The 25,744-nt window shown below is 47.4% G+C and overlaps 1 protein-coding gene across 1 annotated transcript in view; it reads right to left on the bottom strand.

The window, feature by feature from the left end:
- The window catches only part of LOC311106735 (low density lipoprotein receptor adapter protein 1), a gene marked incomplete at both ends in the record, with an annotated part of 149,668 nt that overhangs the window by 52,296 nt on the left and 71,628 nt on the right, over positions 1-25,744 (bottom strand). Inside the window, 2 exons of the mRNA XM_084149135.1 lie at positions 12,821-12,933; positions 22,031-22,173. Of these exons, the coding sequence (XP_084005261.1) occupies positions 12,821-12,933; positions 22,031-22,173 (256 nt within the window). The remainder of the gene's footprint in view (positions 1-12,820; positions 12,934-22,030; positions 22,174-25,744) is intronic.

A 25,744-nucleotide genomic window follows, 5' to 3' on the forward strand; every position in this document is an offset into this window, starting at 1 on the left:
CATAATGATTCCACCTCCATGTTTGACGGTGGGGATGGTGTTCTTGGGGTCATAGGCAGCATTCCTCCTCCTCCAAACACGGCGAGTTGAGTTGATGCCAAATAGCTCCATTTTGGTCTCATCTGACCACAACACTTTCACCCAGTTCTCCTCTGAATCATTCAGATGTTCATTGGCAAACTTCAGACGGCCCTGTATATGTACTTTCTTGAGCAGGGGGAACTTGCGGGCGCTGCAGGATTTCAGTCCTTCACGGCGTAGTGTGTTACCAATTGTTTTCTTGGTGACCATGGTCCCAGCTGCCTTGAGATCATTGACAAGATCCTCCCGTGTAGTTCTGGGCTGATTCCTCACCGTTCTCATGATCATTGCAACTCCACGGGGTGAGATCTTGCATGGAGCCCCAGGCCGAGGGAGATTGACAGTTCTTTTGTGTTTCTTACATTTGCGAATAATCGCACCAACTGTTGTCACCTTCTCACCAAGCTGCTTGGCGATGGTCTTGTAGCCCATTCCAGTCTTGTGTAGGTCTACAATCTTGTCCCTGACATCCTTGGAGAGCTCTTTGGTCTTGGCCATGATGGAGAGTTTGGAATCTGATTGATTGATCGTTTTTGTGGACAGGTGTCTTTTATACAGGTAACAAACTGAGATTAGGAGCACTCCCTTTAAGAGTGTGCTCCTAATCTCAGCTCGTTACCTGTAAAAAAGACACCTGGGAGCCAGAAATCTTTCTGATTGAGAGGGGGTCAAATACTTATTTCCCTCATTAAAATGCAAATCAATTTATAACATTTTTGACATGTCTTTTTCTGGATTTTGTTGTTGTTGTTCTGTCTCTCACTGTTTAAATGAACCTACCATTAAAATTATAGATTGATAATTTCTTTGTCAGTACAAAATCAGCAGGGGATCAAATACTTTTTTTCCTCACTGTACCTGCTGGAGCGCATACTAAGGGTGGGTGTTTGATATGGTGACCAATGAGCTAAGATAAGGCAGGGATTTGCCTAGCAGTGATTTATAGATGACCTGGAGCCAGTGGGTTTGGCGACAAATATGTAGTGAGGGCCAGCCAACGAGAGCGTACAGGTCACAATGGTGGGTAGTATATGGGGCTTTGGTGACAAAACGGATGGCACTGTGATAGACTACATCCAATTTGCTGAGTAGAGTGTTGGAGGCTATTTTGTAAATGACATAGCCAAAGTCAAGGATCGGTAGGATAGTCAGTTTTACGAGGGCATGTTTGGCAGCATGAGTGAAGGAGGCTTGTTGCGAAATAGGAAGCCGATTATAGATTTAACTTTGGATTTGAGATGCTTAATGTGAGTCTGGAAGGAGAGTTTACGGTCTAACCAGACACCTAGGTATTTGTAGTTGTCCACATATTCTAAGTCAGAGCCGCCGAGAGTAGTGATTCTAGTCGGGCAGGCGGCTGCAAGCAGCGTTCGATTGAAGAGCATGCATTTAGTTTTACTAGCGTTTAAGAGCAGCTGGAGGCTACGGAAGGAGTGTTGTATGGCATTGAAGCTCGTTTGGAGGTTTGTTAACACAGTGTCCAATGAAGAGCCAGATGTATACAAAATGGTGTTGTCTGCGTAGAGGTGGATCTGAAAGTCACCAGCAGCAAGAGCGACATCATTGATATACACAGAGAATAGAGTCAGGCCCTAGAATTGAACCCTGTGGCACCCCCATAGACTGCCATAGGTCCAGACAACAGGCCCTCCGATTTGACACATTGAACTCTATCTGAGAAGTAGTTGGTGAACCAGGCGAGGCAGTCATTTGAGAAACCAAGGCTATTTAGTCCGCCAATTAGAATGCAGTGATTGACAGAGTCGAAAGCCTTGGCCAGGTCGATGAAGACGGCTGCACAGTACTGTCTTTTATCGATCGCGGTTATAATATCGTTTAGGACCTTTAGCGTGGCTGAGGTGCACCCATGACCAGCTCGGAAACCAGATTGCATAGCGGAGAAGGTACGGTGGGATTCTAAATGGACGGTGATCTGTTTGTTAACCTGGCTTTCAAATACTTTCGAAAGGCAGGGCAGGATGGATTTAGGTCTGTAACAGTTCGGATCTAGAGTGTCACCCCCTTTGAAGAGGGGGATGACCGCGGCAGCTTTCCAATCTCTGGGGATCTCAGATGATATGAAAGAGAGGTTGAACAGGCTAGCAATAGGGGTTGCTAATTTTAGAAAGAAAGGGTCCAGATTGTCTAGCCCAGCTGATTTGTAGGGGTCCAGATTTTGCAGCTCTTTCAGGACATCAGCTATCTGAATTTGGGTGAAGGAGAAGCGGGGGGTTGCTTTCCTAACTGATTGTGTATATTGGTTCCTGACTTCCCTGACAAGTTGCATATCGCGGGGGCTGTTCGATGCTAATGCAGTACGCCACAGGATGTTTTTGTGCTGGTCAAGGGCAGTCAAGTCTGGGGTGAACCAGGGGCTATATCTGTTCTTAGTTCTGAATTTATTATTTAAGATGGAGAGAAAAACACTTTTAAAGAACATCCAGGCATCCTCTACTGATGGAATGAGGTCAATATCCATCCAGGATACCCAGGCCAGGTCAATTAGAAAGGCCTGCTCGCTGAAGTGTTTTAGGGAGCGTTTGACAGTGATGAGCTCTGTCGCAGCCGGCCGCGACCGGGAGACTCATGGGCGGCGCACAATTGGCCCAGCGTCGTCCAGGGTAGGGGAGGGAATGGCCGGCAGGGATGTAGCTCAGTTGATAGAGCATGGCGTTTGCAACGCCAGGGTTGTGGGTTCGATTCCCACGGGGGGCCAGTATAAAAAAATAATAAAAAATATGTATTCACTAACTGTAAGTCGCTCTGGATAAGAGCGTCTGCTAAATGACTAAAATGTAAATGTAAATGAGGGGTGGTCATTTGACCGCGGACCTATTACGGACGCAGGCAATGAGGCAGTGATCGCTGAGATCCTGGCTGAAGACAGCGGAAGTGTATTTACAGGGTAAATTAGTTAGGATGATATCTATGAGGGTGCCCATGTTTACGGATTTAGGGTTGTACCTGGTAGGTTCCTTGATAATTTGTGTGAGATTGAGGGCATCTAGTTTAGATTGTAGGACGGCCGGGGTGTTAAGCATATCCCAGTTTAGGTCACCAAGCAGTACGAACTCTGAGGATAGATGGCGGGCAATCAATTCACATATGGTGTCCAGGGCACAGCTGGGGGCTGAGGGGGGTCTGTAGCGAGCGGCAACAGTGATAGACTTATTTCTGGAGAGGTGGATTTTTAGAAGTAGGAGTGTTTGGGCACAGACCTGGATAGTATGATAGAGCTCTGCAGGCTCTCTCTACAGTAGATTGCAACTCCGCCCCCTTTGGCAGTTCTATCTAGACGGAACATTTTGTAGTTGGGGATGGACATTTCAGAGTTTTTGGTGGTCTTCCTAAGCCAGGATTCAGACGCTGCTAGAACATCAGGGTTGGCGGAGTGTGCTAACGCAGTGAGTAACTCAAACTTAGGGAGGAGGCTTCTTATGTTAACATGCAAAAAACCAAGGCTTTTACGGTTACAGAAGTCAACAAATGATAGCGCCTGGGGAGTAGGAGTGATACTGGGGGCTACAGGACCTGGGTTAACCTCTACATCACCAGAGGAACAGTCTGGTGATATAGTCTCCTGAGTGGCGCAGTGGTCTAAGGCACTGCATCGCAGTGCTAACTGTGCCACTAGAGATCCTGGTTCGAATCTAGGCTCTGTCGCAGCCGGCCGCGACCGGGAGACTCATGGGCGGCGCACAATTGGCCCAGCGTCGTCCAGGGTAGGGGAGGGAATGGCCGGCAGGGATGTAGCTCAGTTGATAGAGCATGGCGTTTGCAACGCCAGGGTTGTGGGTTCGATTCCCACGGGGGGCCAGTATAAAAAAATATGTATTCACTAACTGTAAGTCGCTCTGGATAAGAGCGTCTGCTAAATGACTAAAATGTAAATGTAAATGAACAGAGGAGGAGTATAATAAGGATACGGCTAAAGGCTTTAAGAACTGGTCTTCTAGTGCGTTGGGTACAGAGAAAAAAAGGGGCAGATTTCCGGGCGTTGTAGAATAGATTCAGGGCATTATGTACATGTATGGAAGGATATGAGTACAGTGGAGGTAAACCTAAGCGTTGGGTAACGATGAAAGAGATAGCATCACTGGAGGCACCAATTGAGCTGGTCTCCGCGTGTATGGGGGGGTGGGACAAAGGAGCTCTACAGTTAAATTGTATAATAAGAACTAACCAGAACAGCAATAGGCAAGGCATATTGACATGGTAGAGAGGCATAAAGGAATCACAGGTGAGCTAAGACAACAACTGGTAATGGCTTCATAATTACCCGCTGACTGGATATAAATGGTATTTATCTAGCTAGCCAGCTAGTTGAACATGCCAAAAAACTTGAAATCTATAATCCAATAGCTAGCTACGTATATAGCTATCATTTCAGACTTAGCATGTGTCCCTATAACGTAACATTGGGTTTGATTAGCTTGCTAACTGATGAGCATTCGCACCACAGTGACTCTTTTCGGTAGCTAGCTAGTTAAACATGACAAACTGGCAAACATGAAAATGATAATCATCATCTCATGCATGATTTAGCACAGTGGTTCCCAACCTTTTTCGGTACACCAAGTACATTTTGCTCTGCCCGGAGTACCCCTGAAGTACCCCCTCATGTGCATTTTACCAGTAGGCCTATGGTCTCATGAGTCTTCTCAAGTACCCCTGGTTGGGAAACACTGGCTTAGCACATCAGCAAATCAACATTAACAGTAGAATGCAACTGTCTTAACGTTGCTTCGTCCTGCAACGAGCCATCTGTAAACAATGGCGGTACCTGTATGAAACTGGCTAGCAAGCTATATACAGTACCACACTCTTGGCATTCTCTCAACCAGTTTCACCTGGAATGCTTCTCCAAACGTCTTGAAGGAGTTCCCACATACGCTGAGCACTTGTTGGCTGTTTTTCCTTCACTCTGCCATCCGACTTATCCCAAACCATCTCCATTGGGTTGAGGTCCGGGTGATTGTGGAGGCCAGGTCATCTGATGCAGCACTCCATCACTCTCCTTCTTGGTAAAATAGCCCTTACACAGCCTGGAGGTGTGTTGGGTCATTGTCCTGTTGAAAAACAAATGATAGTCCCACTAAGCGCAAACCAGATGGGATGGCGTACCGCTGCAGAATGCTGTGGTAGCCATGCTGGTTAAGTGTGCCTTGAATTCTAAATAAATCACAGACAGTGTCACCAGCAAAGCACCCCCACACCATCACACCTCCTTCTCGATGCTTCATGGTGGGAACCACACATGCGGAGATCATCCGTTCACCCACACCGTGTCTCACAAAGACACGGCAGTTGGAACAAAAAATCTAACATTTGGACCAAAGGACAGATTTCCACCGGTCTAATGTCCATTGCTCGTGTTTCTTGGCCCAAGCAGGTCTCTTCTTATTATTGGTGTCCTTTAGTAGTGGTTTCATTGCAGCAATTCGACCATGAAGGCCTGATTCACACAGTCTCCACTGAACAGTTGATGATGAGCTGTGTCTGTTACTTGAACTCTGTGAAGCATTTATTTGGGCTGCAATTTCTGAGGCTGGTAACTCTAATGAACTTATCCTCTGCAGCAGAGGTAACTCTGGGTCTTCCTTTCCTATGGTGGTCCTCATGAGAGCCAGTTTTATCATAGCGCTTGATGGTTTTTGCGACTGCACTTGAAGAAACTGTCAAAGTTCTTGAAATGTTCTGTATTGACTGACCTTCATGTCTTAAAGTAATGATGGACTGTCGTTTCTCTTTGCTTATTTGAGCTGTTCTTGCCCTAATATGGACTTGGTCTTTAACCAAATAGGGCTATCTTCTGTATACCCCCCCTACCTTGTCACAACACAACTGATTGGCTCAAACGCATTAAGAAGGAAAGAAATTCCACAAATTAACTTTTGACAAGGCACACCTGTTAATTGAAATGCATTCCAGGTGACTACCTTGTGAAGCTGGTTGAGAGAATGCCAAGAGTGTGCAAAGCTGTCATCAAGGCAAAGGGTGGCTACTTTGAAGAATCTCAAATATAAAATATATTTTGATTTGTTGAACACTTTTTTGGTTACTACATGCTTCCATATGTGTTATTTCATAGCTCTGATGTCTTCACTATTATTCTACAATGTAGAAAATAGTAAAAATAAAGAAAAACCCAAACTTTTGACTGGTACTGTAGCTAACAATAGCTAGAATTGTGTCGAAGCACAGATCTGGGGAAGGGTACCAAAACATTTCTGCAGCATTGAAGGTCCCCAAGAACACAGTGGCCTCCATCATTCTTAAATGGAAGAAGTTTGGAACCACCAAGACTCTTCCTAGAGCTGGCCGCCCGGCCAAACTGAGCAATCAGGGGAGAAGGGCCTTGGTCAGGGAGGTGACCAAGAACCCAATGGTCACTCTGACAGAGTTCCAGAGTTCCTCTGTGGAGATGGGAGAACCTTCCAGAAGGACAACCATCTCTGCATCTCTGCAGCACTCCACCAATTAGGCCTTTATGGTAGAGTGGCCAGACGGAAGCCACTCCTCAGTAAAAGGCACATGACAGCCCGCTTGGAGTTTGCCAAAAGGCACCTAAAATACTCTCAGACCATGAGAAACAAGATTCTCTGGTCTGATGAAACCAAGATTGAACTCTTTGACCTGAATGCCAAGTGTCACATCTGGAGGAAACCTGGCACCATCCCTACGGTGAAGCATGGCAGCATCATGCTGTGGGGATGTTTTTCAGCGGCAGGGACTGGGAGACTAGTCAGGATCGAGGGAAAGATGAACGGAGCAAAGTACAGAGAGATCCTTGATGAAAACCTGCTCCAGAGTGCTCAGGACCTCAGACTGGGGCGAAGGTTCACCTTCCAACAGGACAACGATCCTAAGCACACAGCCAAGACAACACATGAGTGGCTTCGGGACGAGTCTCTGAATGTCCTTGAGTGGCCCAGCCAGAGCCCGGACTTGATCCCGATCGAACATCTCTGGAGAGACCTGAAAATAGCTGTGCAGCGACGCTTCCCATCCAACCTGACAGAGTTTGAGATGATCTGCAGAGAAGAATGGGAGAAACTCCCCCAAATACAGGTGTGCCAAGCTTGTAGCGTCATACCCAAGAACACACAAAGCTGTAATCGCTGCCAAAGGTGCTTCAACAAAGTACTGAGTAAAGGGTCTGAATATTTATGTAAATGGCTATTTAATTTTTTTTTATAAATTAGCACAAATTTATAAAAAACAGTTTTTGCTTTGTCATTATGGGGTATTGTGTGTAGATGAATTAGGGGAAAAAACTAGTTAATCCATTTTAGAATAAGGCTGTAACGTAACAAAATGTGGAAAAAGTCAAGGGGTCTGAATACTTTCCGAATTCATTGTATACACTGAGATCTACAGGATGGATTGGTGTGTAGCATGGAACCATTCAGTGTATAACAAAATAAATAGTCAGCATCCCAAATAGCACCCTATTCCCTATATAGTACACTACTTTCGAACAGGCCTATCGTGTGGGCTTTGGTTAAAATATTAAATGGCGCTGGAGGTGATGGCTGCCGTTTTACGGGCTCCTAACCAATTGTGTTATTGCGTGTGTTTTTTCGCGATGTTTGTAACTTATTTTGTACATAATGTTTCTGCCACCGTCTCTTATGATTACTCACCTCGTACTGGACAAAGATGTTTTATTTAACAAGTCGGACGCAAAGGATTTACTTCAGACACCCGACAAGGCCCAAATCCGTAGGGGTCGGGGTGCCTTGTAAGGATCCGACGGCGAGTGGGTAGTCTGCCTCTACCATCAGTCCTATCAGCCAACGTAGTCATTTTTCCAACAATTATTTACAGACAGATTATTTCACTTATAATTCACTGTATCACAATTCCAGTGGGTCAGAGGTTTACGTACACTAAGTTGACTGTGCCTTTAAACAGCTTGGAAAAATCCAGAAAATTATGTCATGGCTTTAGAAGCTTCTGATAGGCTAATTGACATCATTTGAGTCAATTGGAGGTGTACCTGTGGATGTATTTCAAGGCCTACCTTCAAACTCAGTGCCTCTTTGCTTGACATCATGGGAAAATCAAAAGAAATCAGCCAAGACCTCAGATGTTTTTTTGTAGACGTCCATAACTCTGAGAAAATCCCTCGGCGCCGGAGAAGATGGCTGTCGTTTTACAGCCCTCTAACCAATTGTACTATTATGTGTGTTTTTCCGCGTTATTTGTAATTTATTTTGTACATAATGTTTCTGCCATCGTCTCTTATAACCAAAAAGAGCTTCTGGATATCAGGACAGCGATTACTCACCTCGTATTGGACGAGGATTTTTTCTTCAACGAGGCGGCCGCGAAGAATATCCTACAGACACCGACAAGGCCCAAATCCCTGTCATTCGCATGAGGACGAGACGGAGATATCGTGGACGTAGGTCGGGGTGCCTTGTAAGGATCCGACGGCGAGCGAGTAAACTGCCTCTTCCATCAATCCTATTAGCCAACGTACAATCATTGGATAACAAAATAGACGAGCTACGATCACGGATATCCACCGGGACATTAAAAACTGTAATATCTTATGTTTCACCGAGTCGTGGCTGAACGACGACATGGATAACATACAGCTGGCGGGGTTTACGCAGCATCGGCAAGATAGAACAGCGGCCTCCGTTAAGACAAGGGATGGCGGTCTGTGTTTATTTGTAAACAACAGCTGGTGCACAAAATCTAATATTAAGGAAGTTTTGCTCGCCTGAGGTAGAGTATCAAATGATAAGCTGTAGACCACACTATTTTCATCTATATTTTTTGTAGCTGTCTATTTACCACCACAAACCGATGGTGGCACTAAGACCGCACTCAATGAGCTGTATAAGGCCATAAGCAAACAGGAAAACGCTCATCCAGAGGTGGCGCTCCTAGTGGCCGGGGACTTTAATGCAGGGAAACTTACATCAGTTTGACCTAATTTCTACCAGCATGTCACATGTGCAACCAGAGGGAAAAAAACTCTAGACCACCTTTACTCCAAACACAGAGACGCATACAAAGCTCTCCCTCGCCCTCCATTTGGCAAATCTGACCATAATTCTATCCTCCTGATTCCTGCTTACAAGCAAAAACTAAAGCAGGAAGCACCAGTGAGTCGGTCAATAAAGAAGTGGTCAGATAACGCACATGCATTTGATTTGAATAGGGTGCCATTTGGAACACAGAATAGTCAAACTACTGGAGGGATCCCTCTGCTTGTTGCTACTGAGCTGAGACCCTACTGAGCTGAGACCCTACTGAGCTGAGACCCTACTGAGCTGAGACCCGCTGTGGCTGAGACCCGCTGTGGCTGAGACCCTACTGAGCTGAGACCCTACTGAGCTGAGACCCGCTGTGGCTGAGACCCTACTGAGCTGAGACCCTACTGAGCTGAGACCCTACTGAGCTGAGACCCGCTGTGGCTGAGACCCGCTGTGGCTAAAACCCTACTGAGCTGAGACCCTACTGAGCTGAGCTGAGACCCACTGTGGCTGAGACCCGCTGTGGCTGAGACCCACTGTGGCTGAGACCCTACTGAGCTGAGACCCTACTGAGCTGAGACCCTACTGAGCTGAGACCCGCTGTGGCTGAGACCCGCTGTGGCTGAGACCCTACTGAGCTGAGACCCGCTGTGGCTGAGACCCGCTGTGGCTGAGACCCTACTGAGCTGAGACCCGCTGTGGCTGAGACCCTACTGAGCTGAGACCCTACTGAGCTGAGACCCACTGTGGCTGAGACCCTACTGAGCTGAGACCCACTGTGGCTGAGACCCGCTGTGGCTGAGACCCTACTGAGCTGAGACCCTACTGAGCTGAGACCCGCTGTGGCTAAAACCCTACTGAGCTGAGACCCTACTGAGCTGAGACCCGCTGTGGCTGAGACCCGCTGTGGCTGAGACCCTACTGAGCTGAGACCCGCTGTGGCTGAGACCCGCTGTGGCTGAGACCCTACTGAGCTGAGACCCTACTGAGCTGAGACCCACTGTGGCTGAGACCCTACTGAGCTGAGACCCACTGTGGCTGAGACCCGCTGTGGCTGAGACCCTACTGAGCTGAGACCCTACTGAGCTGAGACCCTACTGAGCTGAGACCCGCTGTGGCTAAAACCCTACTGAGCTGAGACCCTACTGAGCTGAGACCCGCTGTGGCTGAGACCCGCTGTGGCTGAGACCCTACTGAGCTGAGACCCTACTGAGCTGAGACCCTACTGAGCTGAGACCCACTGTGGCTGAGACCCTACTGAGCTGAGACCCTACTGAGCTGAGACCCTACTGAGCTGAGACCCGCTGTGGCTGAGACCCACTGTGGCTAAAACCCTACTGAGATGAGACCCGCTGTGGCTGAGACCCTACTGAGATGAGACCCGCTGTGGCTGAGACCCGCTGTGGCTGAGACCCGCTGTGGCTGAGACCCTACTGAGTTGAGACCCTACTGAGCTGAGACCCTACTGAGCTGAGACCCTACTGAGATGAGACCCGCTGTGGCTGAGACCCTACTGAGATGAGACCCGCTGTGGCTGAGACCCGCTGTGGCTGAGATCCGCTGTGGCTGAGACCCTACTGAGCTGAGACCCTACTGAGCTGAGACCCTACTGAGCTGAGACCCTACTGTGCTGAGACCCGCTGTGGCTGAGACCCTACTGAGCTGAGACCAACTGTGGCTGAGATCCGCTGTGGCTAAAACCCTACTGAGCTGAGACCCGCTGTGGCTGAGACCCTACTGAGCTGAGACCCTACTGAGCTGAGACCCTACTGAGCTGAGACCCGCTGTGGCTGAGACCCGCTGTGGCTGAGACCCTACTGAGCTGAGACCCGCTGTGGCTGAGACCCGCTGTGGCTAAAACCCTACTGAGCTGAGACCCTACTGAGCTGAGACCCTACTGAGCTGAGACCCTACTGAGCTGAGACCCTACTGAGCTGAGACCCGCTGTGGCTGAGACCCGCTGTGGCTGAGACCCTACTGAGCTGAGACCCGCTGTGGCTGAGACCCGCTGTGGCTAAAACCCTACTGAGCTGAGACCCTACTGAGCTGAGACCCTACTGAGATGAGACCCGCTGTGGCTGAGACCCTACTGAGCTGAGACCCGCTGTGGCTGAGACCCTACTGAGCTGAGACCCTACTGAGCTGAGACCCTACTGTGCTGAGACCCGCTGTGGCTGAGACCCGCTGTGGCTGAGACCCTACTGAGCTGAGACCCGCTGTGGCTGAGACCCGCTGTGGCTAAAACCCTACTGAGCTGAGACCCGCTGTGGCTGAGACCCTACTGAGATGAGACCCTACTGAGATGAGACCCGCTGTGGCTGAGACCCTACTGAGATGAGACCCGCTGTGGCTGAGACCCGCTGTGGCTGAGACCCGCTGTGGCTGAGACCCGCTGTGGCTGAGACCCTACTGAGCTGAGACCCTACTGAGCTGAGACCCTACTGAGCTGAGACCCACTGTGGCTGAGACCCTACTGAGCTGAGACCCGCTGTGGCTGAGACCCGCTGTGGCTGAGCAGAGCAATTGCTTCGTGAAACACCCCCAGCAACTAATAAGCAACTCATCTGCAACTTGGTTGCATCCAGTTGAAACGTTTCAACATTGTGCAACTAGCTGTGCAAACAACAGCCAATCAAAACAAACAATTTTATCACATGATCCATTTCGACCCAGTTGTCATGTCAACACTGCTGTCAGTGCTGCGCGGCACAACCCGCGTTCAGGGTTGACAAAACAGAGACTAGCACAACTGGAGATGTATACAAATTATTGTAGATGGTTTAGCAGTCAATAAATGTAATCTCGAAGTGAACCCAAACCTCCCCCTAACCAGTTTCAACTGAAATTGTCCACCATGAACTGTGCTAGCTAGCTTAGTTTGTTGCTAGCTTGGTTAGCTCATTGTGCTGGTGTTTGCAATGTCATTTTGTACAGGCTGCATTTCTTCTATATCCTTGCTGTTGCAATAACCAAAAAGTTGGATAAACAAATAATTTGTGAAACCATGACGTAATGCAGCAGATGACATGGGGTGAGTTTTGAATTGACAAACAAGCAGCTTCAATTTGATTGGCTGTTGCATTGAATTTTAATCGCGTTTGAGTTGCTTCATGTAACAGCAAAGTTGCTTGAGATGATTGTCACTTGCATCCTGCAACTGCAACAAAAATTGCTTGAAAGTTGCTTCGGGTAACCCCCAGCCTAAGGGTTAATCACGCGACACACTAACAGACACCGACAGAGAGAGTAGAGGATATGTGTAATACAGTAGTCAAGATAAGATATTATAGTTCACCATGAGAAATCATAGACACCTTTAGTTGTGAGCTGGCTGTAGGGATCTCACATCGTTCAAGTTAGTAAGACGCTTCTGATGAAGTAGCTACGCATAACTGAGACATTTTCAACGAAGTCCTTCATTTATCCGACATTCTCTATGAGGTCATTGTTTACCATGATGTCATATTGTTTACCTGTATGATGTTATTATTGTTTACCTTGTATGATGGAATCACCATTTACCTGTATGATGACATTGTTTACCTGTATAATGTCATTATTGTCGATGTGCACGATGTCGTATTGTTTACCTGTATATGGAGACATTCTCTATGATGTCATAATGATGTCATTATCGTTTACCTGTATATGGAGACATTCTCTATGATGTCATCATGATGTCATTATCGTTTACCTGTATATGGAGACGTTCTCTATAATGTCATCATGATGTCATTATTGTTTACCTGTATATGGAGACGTTCTCTATGAGGTCCAGTGTCTCTGTGTCTGTAATGATGATTCCTTTAGGAGAGATGGTCAGGGTCACCTTGCGGAACTTCTTAGCACAGGCCCGGGCCTGGGGATAGGGTGATGCAAACACACACAAGAGGGAATTATAATCTGACTGTGTCCACAATCACATCCTATTCCATATAGTTCACTAAACATTTGGGCATCGAAAGTAGTGCACTATATAAGGAGTAGCTACCATTTTGATTGAATAAGGCTGCACTTCTGTGTGTGAGTACTCCTCCATTCTGAAGTGTGTTTGATGGAGGAGAGAAAAGAGGCCAACATGGAAGGAGAGGAAGAGAGGAGAGGAGGATGGGGGTAGGACTTGTCAAGGACGATGTGAATGGTGCCATCTCTTGTCTTCCTCTTCTGGTGTGCCTCCATCCCCTGGAGACACTAACAGTAACATGGAGCTAACAGGCCTCCATCCCCCTGGAGACACTAACAGTAACATGGAGCTAACAGGCCTCCTCCATCCCCTGGAGACACTAACAGTAACATGGAGCTAACAGGCCTCCATCCCCCTGGAGACACTAACAGTAACATGGAGCTAACAGGCCTCCTCCATCCCCCTGGAGACACTAACAGTAACATGGAGCTAACAGGCCTCCATCCCCCTGGAGACACTAACAGTAACATGGAGCTAACAGACCTCCATCCCCTGGAGACACTAACAGTAACATGGAGCTAACAGGCCTCCTCCATCCCCTGGAGACACTAACAGTAACATGGAGCTAACAGGCCTCCATCCCCTGGAGACACTAACAGTAACATGGAGCTAACAGGCCTCCTCCATCCCCTGGAGACACTAACAGTAACATGGAGCTAACAGGCCTCCTCCATCCCCCTGGAGACACTAACAGTAACATGGAGCCAACAGGCCTCCATCCCCTGGAGACACTAACAGTAACATGGAGCTAACAGGCCTCCTCCATCCCCTGGAGACACTAACAGTAACATGGAGCCAACAGGCCTCCATCCCCTGGAGACACTAACAGTAACATGGAGCCAACAGGCCTCCATCCCCTGGAGACACTAACAGTAACATGGAGCTAACAGGCCTCCATCCCCTGGAGACACTAACAGTAACATGGAGCCAACAGGCCTCCATCCCCTGGAGACACTAACAGTAACATGGAGCCAACAGGCCTCCATCCCCTGGAGACACTAACAGTAACATGGAGCTAACAGGCCTCCATCCCCTGGAGACACTAACAGTAACATGGAGCCAACAGGCCTCCATCCCCTGGAGACACTAACAGTAACATGGAGCCAACAGGCCTCCATCCCCTGGAGACACTAACAGTAACATGGAGCTAACAGGCCTCCTCCATCCCCTGGAGACACTAACAGTAACATGGAGCCAACAGGCCTCCATCCCCTGGAGACACTAACAGTAACATGGAGCTAACAGGCCTCCTCCATCCCCCTGGAGACACTAACAGTAACATGGAGCTAACAGGCCTCCTCCATCCCCTGGAGACACTAACAGTAACATGGAGCTAACAGGCCTCCTCCATCCCCTGGAGACACTAACAGTAGCATGGAGCTAACAGGCCTCCTCCATCCCCTGGAGACACTAACAGTAACATGGAGCTAACAGGCCTCCATCCCCCTGGAGACACTAACAGTAACATGGAGCTAACAGGCCTCCATCCCCTGGAGACACTAACAGTAACATGGAGCTAACAGGCCTCCTCCATCCCCTGGAGACACTAACAGTAACATGGAGCTAACAGGCCTCCTCCATCCCCCTGGAGACACTAACAGTAACATGGAGCTAACAGGCCTCCATCCCCCTGGAGACACTAACAGTAACATGGAGCTAACAGACCTCCATCCCCTGGAGACACTAACAGTAACATGGAGCTAACAGGCCTCCTCCATCCCCTGGAGACACTAACAGTAACATGGAGCTAACAGGCCTCCATCCCCTGGAGACACTAACAGTAACATGGAGCTAACAGGCCTCCTCCATCCCCTGGAGACACTAACAGTAACATGGAGCTAACAGGCCTCCTCCATCCCCCTGGAGACACTAACAGTAACATGGAGCCAACAGGCCTCCATCCCCTGGAGACACTAACAGTAACATGGAGCTAACAGGCCTCCTCCATCCCCTGGAGACACTAACAGTAACATGGAGCCAACAGGCCTCCATCCCCTGGAGACACTAACAGTAACATGGAGCCAACAGGCCTCCATCCCCTGGAGACACTAACAGTAACATGGAGCTAACAGGCCTCCATCCCCTGGAGACACTAACAGTAACATGGAGCCAACAGGCCTCCATCCCCTGGAGACACTAACAGTAACATGGAGCCAACAGGCCTCCATCCCCTGGAGACACTAACAGTAACATGGAGCTAACAGGCCTCCATCCCCTGGAGACACTAACAGTAACATGGAGCCAACAGGCCTCCATCCCCTGGAGACACTAACAGTAACATGGAGCCAACAGGCCTCCATCCCCTGGAGACACTAACAGTAACATGGAGCTAACAGGCCTCCTCCATCCCCTGGAGACACTAACAGTAACATGGAGCCAACAGGCCTCCATCCCCTGGAGACACTAACAGTAACATGGAGCTAACAGGCCTCCTCCATCCCCCTGGAGACACTAACAGTAACATGGAGCTAACAGGCCTCCTCCATCCCCTGGAGACACTAACAGTAACATGGAGCTAACAGGCCTCCTCCATCCCCTGGAGACACTAACAGTAGCATGGAGCTAACAGGCCTCCTCCATCCCCTGGAGACACTAACAGTAACATGGAGCTAACAGGCCTCCATCCCCCTGGAGACACTAACAGTAACATGGAGCTAACAGGCCTCCATCCCCTGGAGACACTAACAGTAACATGGAGCTAACAGGCCTCCTCCATCCCCTGGAGACACTAACAGTAACATGGAGCTAACAGGCCTCCTCCATCCCCCTGGAGACACTAACAGTAACATGGAGCTAACAGGCCTCCTCCATCCCCCTGGAGACACTAACAGTAACATGGAGCTAACAGGCCTCCATCCCCTGGAGACACTAACAGTAACATGGAGCTAACAGGCCTCCATCCCCTGGAGACACTAACAGTAACATGGAGCTAACAGGCCTCCATCCCCCTGGAGACACTAACAGTAACATGGAGCTAACAGGCCTCCATCCCCTGGAGACACTAACAGTAACATGGAGCTAACAGGCCTCCTCCATCCCCCTGGAGACACTAACAGTAACATGGAGCTAACAGGCCTCCATCCCCTGGAGACACTAACAGTAACATGGAGCTAACAGGCCTCCTCCATCCCCCTGGAGACACTAACAGTAACATGGAGCCAACAGGCCTCCATCCCCTGGAGACACTAACAGTAACATGGAGCTAACAGGCCTCCATCCCCTGGAGACACTAACAGTAACATGGAGCTAACAGGCCTCCATCCCCCTGGAGACACTAACAGTAACATGGAGCTAACAGGCCTCCTCCATCCCCTGGAGACACTAACAGTAACATGGAGCTAACAGGCCTCCTCCATCCCCCTGGAGACACTAACAGTAACATGGAGCTAACAGGCCTCCATCCCCTGGAGACACTAACAGTAACATGGAGCTAACAGACCTCCTCCATCCCCCTGGAGACACTAACAGTAACATGGAGCTAACAGGCCTCCTCCATCCCCCTGGAGACACTAACAGTAACATGGAGCTAACAGACCTCCATCCCCCTGGAGACACTAACAGTAACATGGAGCTAACAGGCCTCCTCCATCCCACTGGAGCTAACAGTAACATGGAGCTAACAGGCCTCCTCCATCCCCTGGAGACACTAACAGTAACATGGAGCTAACAGGCCTCCTCCATCCCCTGGAGACACTAACAGTAACATGGAGCTAACAGGCCTCCATCCCCTGGAGACACTAACAGTAACATGGAGCTAACAGGCCTCCTCCATCCCACTGGAGCTAACAGTATTTCTAACAAAGCACATGTAAAATCAGAGATGGAGACGATCGTGTTATAATGAGAAGTGAGGATGTTGTTCTAAACTGTGGGGGTTTCTTTACTATCATTATTAGAGTATTACGCCAAGAGGCAAAAACCAATCTTCCCTTTTGTATTATTGGCTCCATTGTTGTCTACCAGGTTCAGTCCCTGGGTTTAGAGGTAACTGGGCTGATGGAAACTGACTGACAAACAATTCCCATAATAATCCTGTTCAGGATGCTTGGTTTCCAAGGGAACTGGGAGACAATTGACTTTGGTGTTATTTCTCCTTCTACAGTAAATCAATTTAATCTTAATCCAGTCGGCTGGTCTGGCTGGGGGTCTAATTGAGTTGTGTGTTTATTTTGTATTCATGAGTGGTGAGTAATGAATGGGAGAGAGAGAGAGAGAGAGAGAGAGAGAGAGAGAGAGAGAGAGAGAGAGAGAGAGAGAGAGAGAGAGAGAGAGAGAGAGAGAGAGAGAGAGAGAGAGAGAGAGAGAGAGAGAGAGAGAGAGAGAGAGAGAGAGAGAGAGAGAGAGAGAGAGAGAGAGAGAGAGAGAGAGAGAGAGAGAGAGAGAGTTATTCATTTCAAAAAAGCTTTTGACTCAATTTGGCATGAGGGTCTGCTATACAAGTTGATGTAAAGTGGGGTTGGGGGAAAAACATACGACATTATAAAATCCATGGACACAAACAACAAGTGTGCGGTTAAAATTGGCAAAAAACACACACATTTCTTTCCACAGGGCCGTGGGGTGAGACATGGATGCAGAAAAAATTAAGAGACCACTGCAAAATTATCAGTTTCTCTGGTTTTACTATCTATAGGTATGTGTTTGGGTAAAAATAACATTTTTGTTTTATTCAATAAACTACAGACGACATTTCTCCCAAATTCCAAATAAGAATATTGTCATTTAGAGCATTTATTTGCAGAAAATGACAACTGGTCAAACTTTTTTTTACAAATGCAGTGCTGTCAGACCTCGAATAATGCTAAGAAAATAAGTTAATGTTCATTTTTAAACAACACAATAGTAATGTTTTAACTTAGGAAGAGTTCAGAAATCAATATTTGGTGGAATAACCCTGATTTTCAATCACAGCTTTCATGCGTCTTTCACAATGATGTTGGGTGACTTTATGCCACTCCTGGCGCAAAAATTCAAGCAGCTCGGCTTTGTTTGATGGCTTGTGACCATCCATCTTCCTCTTGATCACATTCCAGAAGTTTTCAACTGGGTTCAGGTCTGGAGATTGGGCTGGCCATGACAGGGTCTTGATCTGGTGGTCCTCCATCCACACCTTGATTGAACTGGCTGTGTGGCATGGCACATTGTCCTGCTGGAAAAACCAATCCTCCGAGTTGGGGAACAATGTCAGAGCAAAAGGAAGCAAGTTTTCTTCCAGGACAACCTTGTACGTGGCTTGATTCATGCGTCCTTCACAAAGACAAATCTGCCCGATTTCAGCCTTGCTGAAGCACCCCCAGATCATCACCGATCCTCCACCAAATGTCACAGTGGGTGCGAGACACTGTGGCTTGTAGGCCTCTCCAGGTCTCCGTCTAACCATTAGACGACCAGGTGTTGGGCAAAGCTGAAAATTGAACTCATGAGAGAAGATGACCTTACTCCAGTCCTCCACGGTCCAATTCTTATGGTCTTTTGCAAACCTCAGCCTGGCTCTTCTTTGCTTCTCATTGATGAAGGGCTTTTTTCTAGCTTTGCACGACTTCAGCCCTGCCCCTAGGAGCCTGTTTTGAACCGTCCTCACCGTGCACTTCACCCCAGCTGCCGTTTGCCATTCTTTTTGTAGGTCACTTGATGTCATCCTACAGTTGTTTAGTAACATTTGAATGAGTTGGCGGTCATCCCGGTCAGTAGAGAGTCGTTTTCGCCCTCTGCCGGTCTGTAGCTTTGTTGTCCCCAATGTCTGCTGCTTGACCTGGTTCTTATGAACCGCCGTCTTTTACATTTTAAGGATGGAAGCAACCTGACGCTCACTGTATCCCTCTGCCAGTAAAGCCAGAATTGAACCCTTCTTTTCCTCACTCAAAACGTTCCTTTTAAACTCTTTTGGCATGGTCAATAGTTATTGTTTGATTAATATTACTTTTGAGGTACTATTAGCACTGTTTTTGCCATCCAGCAAGAGGATAGTGATGACCACAGCAGTGGTTTTTCTACTTTTCCTCGTTAAATAAGATTTGGTTCATGTGATCACCTAATCAGTACCTAATTCAGTAGAATGAGGTGTGCATGTGTTGGAATTAAACAGACACTGGAATGGAATGGCTGTCATACATGTAGAGATGCTGATTTAAGAAAAATGTGCAGTGGTCCCTTAATTTTTTTCCACAGCTGTATATCAATGAATTGGCGAGGGCACTAGAACAGTCTGCAGCACCCGGCCTCACCCTACAAGAATCTGAAGTCAAATGTCTACTGTTTGCTGATGATCTGGTGCTTCTGTCCCCAACCAAGGAGGGCCTACAGCAGCACCTAGATCTTCTGCACAGATTCTGTCAGACCTGGGCCCTGACAGTAAATCTCAGTAAGACAAAAATAATGCTGTTCCAAAAAAGGTCCAGTTGCCAGGACCACAAATACAAATTCCATCTAGACACCGTTGCCCTAGAGCACACACAAAACTATATAGACCTCGGCCTAAACATCAGCGCCACAGGTAACTTCCACAAAGCTGTGAACGATCTGACAGACAAGGCAAGAAGGGCCTTCTACGCCATCAAAAGGAACATAAGAGTCGACATACCAATTAGGATCTGGCTAAAAATACTTCAATCAGTTATAGAACCCATTGCCCTTTATGGTTGTGAGGTCTGGGGTCCGCTCACCAACCAAGAATTCACAAAATGGGACAAACACCAAATTGAGATTCTGCAACTGCAAAAATATCCTCTGTATACAACGAAAAACACCAAATAATGCATGCAGAGCAGAATTAGGCCGATACCCGCTAATGATCAAAATCCAGAAAAGAGCCGTTAAATTGTATAACCACTTAAAAGGAAGCTATTCCCAAACCTTCCATAACAAAGCCATCCCCTACAGAGAGATGAACCTGGAGAAGAGTCCCCTAAGTAAGCTGGTCCTGGGGCTCTGTTCACAAACACAAACAGACCCCACAGAGCCCCAGAACAACAACACAATTAGACCCAACCAAATCATGAGAAAACAAAAAGAGAATTACTTGACACATTGGAAAGAATTATAAAAAAAACAGAGCAAACTAGAATGCTATTTGGCCCTAAACAGAGAGTACACAGTGACAGAATACCTGACCACTGTGACTGACCCAAACTTAAGGAAAGCTTTGACTATGTACAGACTCAGTGAGCATAGCCTTGCTATTGAGAAAGGCCGCTGTAGGCAGACCTGGCTCTCAAGAGAAGACAGGCTATGTGCACACTGCCCACAAAATGAGGTGGAAACTGAGCTGCACTTCCTAACCTCCTGCCAAATGTATGACCAAATTAGAGACACATATTTCCCTCAGATTACAGAGATCCACAAAGAATTAGAAAACAAACCCAATTTTGATAAACTCACAGCAGCAAGATTTGTGACCTGTTGCCACAAGAAAAGGGCAACCAGTGAAGAACAAACACCATTGTAAATACAACCCATATTTATGTTTATTTATTTTCCCATTTGTACTATAACTATTTGCACATTGTTACAACACTGTATATAGACATAATATGACATTTGAAATGTCTTTATTCTTTTGGAACTTCTGAGTGTAATGTTTACTGTTAATATTTATTGTTTATTTCACTTTTGTTTACCATCTACTTCACTTGCTTTGGCAATGTTAACATACGTTTCCCATGACAATAAAGCCCTTAAATTGAAATTGAAATTGAGAGAGAGAAAGAGAAAGAGAAAGAGAAAGAGAGAGAGAGAGAGAGAGAGAGAGAGAGAGAGAGAGAGAGAGAGAGAGAGAGAGAGAGAGAGAGAGAGAGACAGAGAGAGACAGAGAGAGAGAGAGAGAGAGAGAGAGAGAGAGAGTCTTTGTCCCAGTAGGTGGTTATAGAAATAACAGTTTGATTACAGCTTTAGAAAACATTTAAAAACAAAAGTAAAACAGCCTAGTGTAAAATGGATGCAGACAGACAGGCAACTAGACAGACAGACAGACAGACAGACAGACAGACAGACAGAAAGACAGACATACAGACAGACAACCAGACAGACAGACAGACAGACAACCAGACATACAGACAGACAGACAACCAGACAACCAGACATACAGACAGACAACCAGACAGACAGACAGACAACCAGACAGACAGCCAGCCTACCCTTGAAACCTCCTGTGAGTTGCAGGGCTGATGTTGTGTTGTTAAGTTGGTGTGTGTTTTGTGTGTTTGTGTGTTTGTGTGTGTGTGTGTGTGTGTCGTGTCGTGTCTTGTCATGTGGTTGTGTTGTAGGGTTAACATGATATCAATGTTGTGACTGGAGCACATTGGGCTGCTGACAGATAACCTAACCCTAACCCTAACCCTAACCCATACTCTTACCCTTACCCTAACCTTAACCCAAAAACCTAACCCTAACCCTAACCCTTAACCCTAACCCGTACTCTTACCCTAACCCTTAACCCTAACCCTAGCACCTTACCCTAACCTTAACCCTAACCCTAACCCACAAACCTAACCCTAACCCTAACCTTAACCCTAGCACCTAACCCTAAACCTAACCCTAACCCTTAACGTAATTCTAACCCTAACACTATTTCTAACCTTAACCCTAACCTTAACCTTAACCCTAACCCTAGCACCTAACCCTAACCCTAAGCCTAATCCTAACCCCTAATCCTAACCCTAACCTTAACCCTAACCCTAGCACCTAACCCTAACCCAAAAACCTAACCCTAACCTTAACCTTAACCCTAACCCTAGCACCTAACCCTAACCCTAAGCCTAATCCTAACCCTAACCCTAGCACCTAACCCTAACCCTAGCACCTAACCCTAACCCTAGCACCTAACCCTAACCCTAACCCTAAACCTAACCCTAAACGTAATTCTAACCCTAACGCTATTTCTAACATTAACCCTAAACCCCCTAGAAAAAGCATTTGACCTCGTGGGGACTAACAAAATGTTTTTTTATTTTTTATTCAAGAATAGTTAAACACGTCCACACCCACCCTAACTCACCGTAGAGACTATCCTGTGTATAGCGGCAGCCGCCATGTCCTCTCCTTTAGGCTGCCCCACCAGGGTCATCCCCAGGTACTTGACCTGGAAGACCATACCTTCCAATAGGGTCTCCTTGGTGTCCGTCCAGTTCTCTGGCAGCTCTGATTGGACAGAAAACACAACGGGTGTACAATTAATGGGATGTGATTGGACAAATGGTTAAACGTTTCATTTGTGAATGGGTGAAATGTGAAAAGTCACATTTGTGATTGGTGGAAATACAGTATCAAAAGCCTTGTTTTTTGTGTTTGGAGGAAATGTCAAAAGTCTAGTTGATGATTGAACAAAATGGCAGAAGTCATGCCCAGGGAAATTCGTTTGATGAAGGTCCATGTTTGGCTCTGATTACAGGTCAAGTGAAAACGTCCATGTTTGGCTCTGATTACAGGTCAATTGAAAACGATCAAAGCAAAAGATCAACCAATGTAAATATAGCAACAATACCATGTATCTACACTGAACAGAAATATAAACACAACATGCAACGATTTTACTGAGTTACAGTTCATTAGAGAAAATCAGCCAACTGAAATAAATTAATTAGGCCATAATCTATGGATTTCACATGACTGGGAATACAGATATGCATCTGTTGGTCACAGATACTGTACCTTAAAGAAAAAGGTAGGGGTGTGGATCAGAAAACCAGTCAGTATCTGGTGTGAACATCAATTGCCTCATGCAGCGTGACACATCTTCTTCACATAGAGTTGATCAGGCTGTTGATTGTGGCCTATAGAATGTTGTCCCACTCCTCTTCAATAGCTGTGCAAAGTTGTTGGATATTGGCGGGAACTGGAAAACGGTGTTGTACACATCGATCCAGAGCATCCCAAACATGCTCAATGGGTGACATGTCTGGTGAGTATGCAGGCCATGGAAGAACTGGGAAATGCTCAGCTTCCAGGAATTGTGTACAGATCCTTGCGACATGGGGCCGTGCATTATCATGCTGAAACATAAGGTGATGGCAGCAGATGAACGGCACGACAATGGGCCTCAGGATCTTGTCACGGTATCTCTGTGCATTCAAATCGCCATTGATAAATTTCAATTGTATTTGTTGTCCGTAGCTTATGCCTGCCCATATCATAATCCCACCGCCACCATGGGGCACTCTGCTCACAACTTTGACATCAGCAAACCGCTCGCCCACAAGACGCCATATACGCTGTCTGCCATCTGCTCGGTATAGTTGAAACCAAGATTCATCCAGGAAAAGCACACTTCTCCAGCGTGCCAGTGGCCATCGAAGGTGAGCGTTTTCCCACTGAAGTCAGATACGACGCCAAATTGCAGTCAGGTCAAGACCCTGGTGAGGACGACGAGCACGCAGAATAGCTTCCCTGAGATGGTTTCTGACAGTTTGTGCAGAAATTCTTCGGTTGTGCAAACCCAGTTTCATCAGCTGTCCGGGTGGCTGGTCTTAGACGATTTCGCAGGTGAAGAAGCCAAATGTGGAGGTCCTGGGCTGGCGTTGTTACACTTGGCCTGCGGTTGTGGACGAGATCGCCAAACGCTAGCTAGCTATCGCCTATGACGTGTTAGCTAGCTAGCTTGGCAACGAGCTGATAAACAACAGTTACTCAACCTTTGAATTCAAAATACATAGGGAAGTAATTTGTTGAACATTCCAAGCGGGGACTTGTGTGCGCCATTAATTCAGAATTGTTTAGAATTTTCGATGCGCCGCAAGGTGTTATGGGATAGCCTCCCCGGCGAAGGATACATGGGATGCTGCCTTCAAAATTGCCCGAATGAAGGCATCTTAGAAGGGAGTATTTTAAGGTACCTTGGGATTGGGACATGCCAATTTGTCTGTGTGGATTCTGGGAGTCACTAAGGCAACGGGCCTGCCTGCTCTGCTCAGAGAAGACAGGGGAGGAGCCAGAACAGAGAGGAGAAGAAATGCAAGGGAATCAAGCTGCAGTGGCAGCCGTACAGATAACTCTTCCAAAGAGCTTTGACTTCTCAAACACGGCAGAAACCTAACACAATGTGACCTTATTAATTCAGGCACCTACTTAGATAACTAGCAAGTTTGACTTAGGGCTCGCCCTAATGCAGAATTCTTAGTTTTTCTTTGTAAACAGAGATCTAAAGTGCTTCTTATTGTCATTTCTGCTCCGTATGAGACCCATGAGGCGGCGCACAATTGACCCAGAAAGTAACATCACTCCTGTAGCATTTATTGTACGTTCACGAGATTCGATTCTCACCGCAGCTTCACCAGACAGATGCTGTATCCACTGCTCTGTAAACCTCAACGTCAGATTTTGTGGTAATTTGATCCGACTGCTATCCGTGGTGCTAAATATCCAATATTACCCGCTATTGCACTTGAAAAGGGCAAATATGTATTGTGCGGCTCCCTCAACACTTTTTTTTTGTGTGTGGAAAGAAGGGCTCTTCCAGTTATAAAGATTGCGACCCCTGCCCTAGACAGATACTGTAGGCTGTGGATACTGTAGGAGTGGGGATTGAGTAGACAGTATGTGTGAAGTGAATGGGGGTTGTGGGGGGAAGCTGGGTACACAGTGGGGAGTGAATGGGGGTTGTGTGGGGGGAAGCTGGGTACACAGTGGGGAGTGAATGGGGGTTGTGGGGGAAGCTGGGTACACAGTGGGGAGTGAATAGGGGTTGTGGGGGGAAGCTGGGTACACAGTGGGGAGTGAATGGGGGTTGTGAGGGAAGCTGGGTACACAGTGGGGAGTGAATAGGGGTTGTGGGGGGAAGCTGGGTACACAGTGGGGAGTGAATGGGGGTTGTGGGGGGGAAGCTGGGTACACAGTGGGGAGTGAATGGGGGTTGTGGGGGGAAGCTGGGTACACAGTGGGGAGTGAATGGGGGTTGTGGGGGGAAGCTGGGTACACAGTTTGGAGTGAATGGGGGTTGTGGGGGAAGCTGGGTACACAGTTTGGAGTGAATGGAGGTTGTGGGGGGAAGCTGGGTACACAGTGGGGAGTGAATGGGGGTTGTGGGGGGAAGCTGGGTACACAGTTTGGAGTGAATGGCGGTTGTGGGGGGAAGCTGGGTACACAGTGGGGAGTGAATGGGGGTTGTGGGGAAAGCTGGGTACACAGTGGGGAGTGAATGTGGGCTGTGGGGGGAAGCTGGGTACACAGTGGGGAGTGAATAGGGGTTGTGGAGGGAAGCTGGGGAAACACTGGGGAGTGAATACGGGTTGTGGGGGGAAGCTGGGTACACAGTAGGCAGTGAATGTGGGCTGTGGGGGGAATTTGGGTACACAGTGGGGAGTGAATAGGGGTTGTGGGGGGAATCTGGGTACACAGTGTCAACATATCCCTCAGTGGCACCTGTACACCGGACAGAACCCTGCAGAGAGGAGCACCGGGAACTGGATGGACGTGCTATGTAGACTGTCCACAGGACTCAAACCTGCCAACCCCACACAGTAACTAGCAAAGATCATCTCAACCTATACCAACATATCAAATCTAAAAGTAAATTAGTCATGAGCCAGCCGACTAACTGACAAAAAGATAGAAAATTAAATTCATACTACAAAAAGTTAGCATTAAATTGCATTTTCTGCTGATCTTTCCGAACTCTTTCTCTCTCAATCTGAACTAAGGTGGAACTTGGTGGATGAAAGAGAGAGAGAATGAGAGAGAGATTACAGTGGAGGGTTCCAGCATGCTGTCCTGTAGC

Source organism: Coregonus lavaretus (assembly GCF_964263955.1).
Source record: "Coregonus lavaretus genome assembly, chromosome: 31".
Classification (NCBI taxonomy): domain Eukaryota; kingdom Metazoa; phylum Chordata; class Actinopteri; order Salmoniformes; family Salmonidae; genus Coregonus; species Coregonus lavaretus.